General features: G+C 45.9%; 1 protein-coding gene across 1 annotated transcript; it reads left to right on the top strand.

The window, feature by feature from the left end:
• The first annotated feature begins 35 nt into the window (after window positions 1–35).
• Window positions 36–6,345, top strand: LOC104488364 (E3 ubiquitin-protein ligase DTX3L-like). Its single transcript, XM_010135976.1, has 4 exons — window positions 36–449; window positions 2,771–4,303; window positions 4,536–4,753; window positions 6,276–6,345. Exons 1-4 carry the CDS (start codon window positions 36–38, stop codon window positions 6,343–6,345), a joined length of 2,235 nt encoding a protein of 744 aa, XP_010134278.1.
• The last annotated feature ends 1,984 nt before the right edge of the window (window positions 6,346–8,329 follow it).

Below are 8,329 nucleotides of genomic sequence, written 5' to 3'. Positions count from 1 at the left end.
CGGCTTGGCGTGCTCCCGCCGCTGGCACTGAGGGTATGAGGGGGCGGTTGGGCCGCCGCGGGGCTGGGGGGCTGTTGGCACGCAGGTCCCGCAGCCGTGTGAAGGGGCAGCAAATGGCTGCCGAGGGCCCCATCTTGCGCCTGTGGGCAAGAAGGACGGGTGGTCTCTGTGGCCGCTTGGAGCCGTCAGGTTTTCAGGCAGCCGAGTCGGCTTTACCTCCCTGTTCCCAAATTACTACAGATAGGGAGAGCGTGGAATCCCGCACGGATCACACCTTGGAGGTGGGTGGCAGACGCCTCAAGATACTCATCCAGCGGGGAGAAGGGGACGTGAGCCGGAGCCATCTGACAGAGCAGGCCTCCCCCAGCTACTCCCTCCCTTCCAGGTCTTCGGTACCTCAGCTGGAGCAGCAGGCAGCTGAAGGCCGTGGAGACACCATTACCAAAAAGGTACAGAGGAAAAGCGGTAACGAGCAGTGTCACAGGCCACCCTGCTTGCAGTTCCACAAATTCTTTGCATTGCTTTATGTTGCACTTCAACATTTCATGCCAAGCAAATGTCAGTTATGGTGTCTTAGTCAATAAAATGGGGACGGAAAGCGACTTCTGGGTGCTGGACCACAGGTCTGCCACACATAGCAGGCAGGGAGACCTCCAGCGTGGCTTTGGCACATGCCAGTCACCGCTCCCCAAAGCAGCACCCTGGTATGTCTTGGGGGACAGCACGCACCAAGGACTGCTCCCAAAAGGAGGAAGAATTGTATGAGATTTGAGTTCCTTCCTCCCTCTTAGACCTCTAATGCTATTTCAGCGTATTTTGCACCTTCAGACAACCCTAACTATTTCCATTCCTTACCTCAGCATTAAAAAATTCTGCACTGATGTGACGTAGCCATCAAACATTATTTCAGACACTTTGAACTAAAAGTTACGTAGAAGAGATCAGTTGTGCCTCAGAGACATGGTGTAGGGCCAGACCACATGTGCACAATGTGGATGTGGCTCTACCAGGACACTGATACCTGGCCCAGAGGGTTTACCCCGTTTTTGTCACCCAACACTAGGGGCAGAGACAGGCTCTTTCGGGGCTTCTTGGCAGAATGGTGATGGCACAAAGTTGTATTTACATTAAAGCTGCTTTTTTAACAACATTTTATGATTAGTGTAGCATAGAGTTAGTGCTCAGAATAGCCCAGGATCTCTACAAGCAGAATCAGAGTAGCACAGTTTTGTAAGTAGTGTAGCACTGAGTTTTATGGTGTTGTCCCACAGACAGGGGCTGATGAGCTGCTGTGCTGTAAGCCAGTCAAACACACACAGGGTCGCGATGTTGATTTTGTTCCAGCGTGGGCAAGGCACAAAGCCAGCACACCCTGCTTCTGAGCGCATCGAACTTCAAACCTTTCTGAAAGCAAAGGAACTACTTTCTATTGGTTAGAAGTTACAGATCAGCTTATTAATTAGTATTCTCTTTTCCACAAGTTAGTGCATCTCTGCTTACTGTGCAACTTAGCACGCATGCTCTGTGTAGCTGGGGGGGGCAAGTTTTTTCAGCTCTGAATTAAGGTGTTGGTCGTCATCTCCCACTGCCACCTTTACCTTTCCCCCAGTTCCTGCAGAAATGTGCTGATTTCACAGCATCTTGGTCATCATCCAGCTCGTGGTGCTTTCTGTTCAAGATGTTTCTTTTTTATCAGTCTTTACTCCCTCTCTGAAGAAAGTCTTTCTCACTCATACAAGGTCCAAGTGAAGAAAGTGTGTCTTATTTACACAGCGTCCTAGTGTTAAATCTGCAAGCAACTGGCTTTTTACGTAGGCAGCTGATCAGCCCCACATACAGTGCTCATAGTCTGTTCCACAAGTGGAACCCTGCATATTCCCTGTAGGAAAACTTTAGTTTAGGCTCTTCATCATTTCTGCCATTCATCAATGATAGAAATCTTCAATTTTTGCCATACATCAGTAGCACAGTTTAGCTTACGGTTTCCAGTCACCTGGACCCTTTGCAGATCATGTCAACTCTTAATGCTTGGCTTGCCCTATCTAGGCTTGAAAAACACGTAAAAGAATACGAGTCGTTCACTCAGACCTCAGAGGAAGCAAAAGACAGCAGAGGTGTCCTTGGCAGCCCGGGGATCACAGGCCTCACTGTCCAGCAGCAGAGGTGTCCAAGTTCCCCCTTAGGACTTGTACCTGCTTGATTTTGTAGACTCTGCTCTGCGTGCTGTTACACTTCTCTGTGCTGTGGTGGGGTTATCACCACCTGGTTGGCTGGGTGCCTGGGACCTTCAAGGCCAGTAAGGAGGGGAGCAGTCGGCCTGGTGCCCTGGAACCTTGAGGACGATAGGGAGGGAAAGAATAAATCTGTTTACTTTGTCTACTTGGAGCACAGGACCTTCAGGGCCTGATAATGAGGGGTAAAGGGACTAATACATGACCAGCTCGGTCACAGAGAATGGCCTTATAACACGACATCAGTTTTCCCAACCATATTACCAGAGGTCAGGAGTGGAGAATACTGGTCACAGTCTCAAACTGAGTAGCGAATTTACAGTCTATGTTCTTGCAATGCTGATGACATTAACAAATTTCATTTTTTTGCTGACTCAGAAGCAGATCGCTTTACCTGCGGGTGAGTACACAGGGCGTAAAAGAAACACTGCGTGCAAATGTGTAGATAGTAATCTGGCCTTTAGTTAAACTGAAGAAGCAGCAAGCAGAGAACCTTAGAAAAAACAGATACTGATATCTGCTGCTTCTCTTCTCTTTAGATATTTCATGCAGTATCTGCAACTTTGAATACCAGTATGTTCACTGAAGAGGAAAGGGAGAAAATTACAATTCTATGTCCAAATCTAAAAAGAGAAAGAAATCCTGATATGGATGGCTCTGAGAGATTGACAGGAGATTTTACAGATATTGAAAAAGCTTATCACTACTTTAAGGATATCCTTGCAGATAATGACCCTAATCAAAATTTTTCACGTGCTGAAAGTAAGAATGGTTTGAAAGATGAAAATGTTCTGAATACAGAAGAAATGAATGAGTTTCAAGTTCCGACGGCTCTCTATGAGTATTTCAGTCATGCCTGCAAAGAACACATCGAAACACTGCATAATCGTTTTGGAGCGCGTATAAGAAGTGAAGATTGTAACAATGGGAACACAGCAGTACGCATCACCTCAAATAGTCCTGCATCAACACAAGGAGCTAGCACTTGTTTTGTCATAGCTTTTCAGAAGAGTGTAGACGATCTGAATCAGAAAAAAATTCCCATAACAAACAGTTACAAATTAAAGGAGACAATAATGAAATTAAATGCTAGATTTAGTCGTCTGCTTGTCAAAGAGGAAGGGGGTCACTTGTTACTCCGTGGTCCCGCAAGTGAGATTTCAGCTGCTGAAAAATTTCTGGCAGAGGAAGATGAAAAAAACCAAGCAGAAAAGAATATGAAAATCTTATCTGAGCTGTACCAATACAGGAATGGAATCGAAGTTGATGCTTCTGTGTTTAAATTGTTGGAACCAATATTAAGCAAAGAAATTGAAGACATTAAACACAAATTTAATACAGTAATAGAAAAGAAAGACAGTTCATGTGGCCAGAAGGTGCTCATAATATTTAGGTCTAGGATCGATACTTCTGATATGTCTTCACATGCTACTGAAAGTTTCATCAGTGCACTTCAGAATGCCTCAGCAACATTAAGAGAAAAGACCATCAGCTTGAAGCTTACAGAAGATCAGAAGAAAAGGTTAAATATGCTACTCAGTGAAAAACAACTAGAAGATCTGCATGTAAAAGTGAAGAAGGAGGAAGACAAACTCAGCCTAAGCAGTTTACCAAGCCATCTTCGCGCTGCTGAAAAGCACAGCAACCTTCTTATCAGTGAAGACTCATCACAAACTAAGAACAGGACACCACTGTCCTCTGATCTCAGCTATGCAGAAGCTACAGGAGCATCTGAGAAGAAATACAGTGGCAGGCAAAAGAACAATCCTTCCTCTGAGGGACGAGCTAAGGCAAAGCCAGAAGAAGATGAAGATAAGTGCCCGATTTGCATGGAGAAATTTAGTAATAAACAAATACTGAGAAAGTGCAATCATGCATTTTGCAAAAGCTGCATTGACCAGGCCATGGCATATAAGCAGGCCTGTCCTATTTGCAATACTGTGTACGGGATCATGAAGGGAGACCAGCCAGCGGGAACCATGTCAACTAGAACGACGCCTTCACATCTCCCTGGATATCCCAGCTGCGGCACTATTGTGATCAGATATGATATGCGCAGTGGTATTCAAACTGTAAGTATATTTAAATACCCATAAAAGATACTTTCCCACAACGAAACCAATACTAAATGTAAAATGAAAGATTTTTGCAGCATTTTAATGCGTGTCCAAGAGGGACATGAATACGTCCTTCTGAATCAAAGCCAGGATAATAAGTATTGCCAAGCCTGGGATGTATGATTTTCACACTTGCAAAGCATTTCTCATGTACGATGTGTTTTTGGTTTGTTTTTCTACAAAACAGATCAACCATCCAAACCCGGGGAGACCTTATGGTGCAACTTCTCGAACAGCTTATTTACCTGACAATAAGGAAGGGCAAGAAATTCTGCAGCTCCTCCAAAGAGCCTTCAAGCAAGAATTGATTTTCACAGTGGGGCAGTCACGTACTACTGGTGCACAAGATGTTATCACATGGAATGATATTCACCACAAAACAAACACGTCTGGGGGACCTACCAAGTAAGTAGTCTCCTCTTCATGAAATTTTATTGCTGGCCAGATGTATCAGGAAGGCTACCCTCAGTATTTTCCATATGACAGCTTTTGGATTTTGTCACTGACAAAGTGATGGTGGAATGCTCTGTGAACCCAGACTTGAACCACCTTCATCAGTTTGGGTGGTTGGAATGGAGATGAGGTTAGTCTTCCGTTGCCCCCCAGGCCGCTCGTTCACCTGAGCAGTATAAAGCACCTACTCAGTTAGAAACTGCTCTGCCTAGAAACTACTAGGACAGGACAGGACAGCAATCCCTTGCTAGCAGCTAAGGTTGGACTCCTGTTTTCAACCTCTTCTGTTACCTGCTGTTCTTCACCAGCAGGTGCTGGTCCATTATGATCCCAATAAAGACAGCACTCACACTCCCTACAATTTGAAATTCTACATGTTAGAGCTGACAGCAAGAAGGAAGAGATTGTACTCTAGACAGGGTTACGTCCTTTGAGACACTATGAACTCTGGGTTGTGCAGCATTCGGTGGGCCTCCCCCGTCAGAGCACAGGGCGCCGTGCTTGACTCCTCTTTTGGTCGTTGGGCCTATTACAGGATTTTCTCGGTAGCAGACAACCCTATTCAGCATTCCTTGAGGACCTGCTGCACTTCTAGATACAGGCAAGGGCACGTAGGTGGCCTAGTCACCTACTGAGTAGGCAGGTACCGAGTGGGAGCTGCCTGCAGCACCTCTTAGAGTGAACTGGCAGTGCCCATCGCGCAGGATGTGCACGGGGCCTGCCTTGGTTAACCGTTAGGTGAATCACTAATTCCTTAGTATATAATGTCTTCCGGCCAGGATCACTGCATTCCACCCCATAATGCACATAAGATGGATCATTCTTAGAGACACGATTAATTACAAATTCTATCAGTAAACTGTTCAGCTCCTGGAAGAAATCTTACAGAGGCAAGAGGGAGGCGTGGAACAGTTCTGTCAAGCTTGTGGCAGCCTCCCAGGGACAGGGGTCTGCCTGCAAGCTCAGGATTTGTGACTAGATCCTCCTTCCTGGGCTAGGATCATCAAAGAGCAGGGGGTATCAGTATTACTTTACACGCCCCACCCCACTTCCCCACCCCCGCTAAATGCAAGTTGTCACGTGCTTCATACACATTTCTGGTGGTGAGCTGCCTAAAATCCAGAGGTGCCATTATGTCTGTGTTCTGAAGGCTCACCCGGGTGTGCCTCGGGCTGGGTTTTCAGACAGACACACCCAAGTGCCCTGTCATTTGTGAGTGAGACAGCAGGCAGCTGAAAATCGACTTCTTGCTGTCCATTTGGACAACCGAATTCAGCAGCTCCTCTTCTTGAGTTTTTAGCTTTACCCTGTCTGCGCCGCCTCTCTGACCTGCAGCACAGGGTCTGCTTTCTCTGTAAGGTAAGAAGTGTGTAACATTTGTAAAGCGTTTTCAGAGCTTTTGGTCAGAAGGTTCTGTAGAGCTGTCAAGTGCTTCACTGCAGAAGGAGCCCTAACAATTCTTTTCTTCTTCTAGTTTTGGTTACCCTGATCCAGCTTATCTGCAGCGAGTTCGATCAGAATTGAGAGCAAAAGGAATTGAGTAAAGAAGTTTATCAATCGTCAACTCTTCAGTGTAATAACCGAACGTGAGGCAGTTAAATTACTATTCAAGCACTAAGAAGAAGTTCCTTTGTTCAGCAGCAGTACATAAATCGTGTATTTTGCAGTCAGCTAAGTAATCTTTTTTCATCAACTATATCTGTTCTTTTTACACATCCTTTAATTCAAAGGAAATCTTTATGCACCTGTCATAGTAGGAGCTGCGATCCTTTGCTCACTTCCCTTCCAGGGTGGAAATGGCATTTATTGGTTTGGATTTAACCCCAAAATTAGCGTGGATAAGGAGTGAGGGGGTATGTGAGTGCTGCTGTATTTTTAATCCTGCGGAAGAGGGAGCAGACAGAACATAGCAGTGCCTGTGGCCGTCTCTGATTGCAGGGTCCTGGCTCTGTGCCTTCCATCGTGCCTAGGCCTGAACACCGCTTTTAAGTCAGCTTTTCAACTTGAAAACTATGTTCTTCCCATTGCTTCCAATCTGCAGTGTAAGTTGTATCACTGGGATAGCCCGTCACTGCTCTGCACTGTCTAAATGCTCTGCTAATCATCTTGGAGGTGTGTGAAACAAACAGCATTCACTAGACCCAGCCATAATTGTTAGTGAGTTAAACCTTTGTGTTAGGTGATTGAACATAACTAATAAATAAAATATAAACCTGCCACCTGGTCAGTTCTGCATTCTTTTGTGCAGTTTTTTCCTTCTATCTTAGATATGTGTAGCTGTTTATTTTGTTCTGTTTCAGGAGCTTCCCAGCAAGGCTGTGATTTGGGGTGATTTGGACCCCATGCCACCTTTTTAGATATGTGTAGCTGTTTATTTTTTTCTGTTTCAGGAGCTTCCCAGCAAGGCTTTGGTTTGGGGGGATTTGGGCCCCATGCAACCTTTTTTTTTTTTTTTTTTTGGTAAGATTCCCACACGGTGACCAGGCTGCACCTTGACTTTGGGATTTCACAGCATTGGGTATGATATCCACGTGGGTTGGGATGACTTCCCTGCTGTGGTTTTGTTCTGCTGCCTTTGTTTCCGCATTTCCTCCCTTTTCCACACAGTTAGGTACATTCCAGCGCTTCAGTTTCTAAATGATGGTGCTTTTCTGCACACTAAAACAAGCTGTGAAGGTTAAACCTCCCCAGCTTCTTTCAGTCTCTCATTTCTGTCCCAAGAATCCAGATGTGGGACCTCTCTGCCAGTTCCCATTATTGCCTGTGTCAAAGTTCTGCAGGCTGAGTTTTGCAGCACAGTCCTGTTGGCTGTCACTGGAAGCTCCCAAGCTGGACACACCTTTGCTTTCTAATCGTAGCTGTACAGTTTAGGAATAAATCTACCCGATTTGCAGTCAGGTAGGTATTCTGCCTGAGTTACGACGAGGGAGGGGAGCATGTGCCTGGGCTGCTGAGAGAACAGTGCGTCAGCAAAAGGTTAATCAATCACCCACAAAACAAAGGCATCCCTGTGGGTCCGCTCAGCAGTGCCCATGTTTAGGTGACGTCCACCTGTGCTTATCATATTTAATGACAGTTGGTTTATTACCCATTTCCTGGGTGAACTTTCCATTGCATTAGAGGGGAAAATTTTCATTTATCTGCTATTTTAGTGTCTCATATTTGGCCAAATTAGTAAAATACACAGCAGGAAATAGCTGGAAACTTCACAAGTGGAGGTGCTGAGCACTCGGCTGAAAATGTCTCAGTTCACTGACACACTGGTCTGAGGAAAATACTCCCGTTGCCATCTTGCACAGTTGCAGAAGTGTTTCTGATGGAGGATGGTGGACACCGGTAATTCTACTTTGCATCACCTCTTGATTTTAAAGGGTAATGCGGGGAGAATGAGCTCAGGCACTGAAAGCAGCTGTATTGTACAACAGGCTTCCCGTAACGCTCTGTGGGAAGTGCGACGCGACGTGCCCGGTCTCCTGAGCCAGGCTCTGTCCCGGGCCGCTCCCCGACGGCGGTGGAGGCCGCGTCCCG

Source organism: Buceros rhinoceros, unplaced genomic scaffold, assembly GCF_000710305.1.
Source record: "Buceros rhinoceros silvestris isolate BGI_N320 unplaced genomic scaffold, ASM71030v1 scaffold16975, whole genome shotgun sequence".
Lineage (NCBI taxonomy): Eukaryota > Metazoa > Chordata > Aves > Bucerotiformes > Bucerotidae > Buceros > Buceros rhinoceros.
Note: the sequence above shows the minus strand (reverse complement) of the source record. Positions and strands in the feature narration are given on the sequence as shown.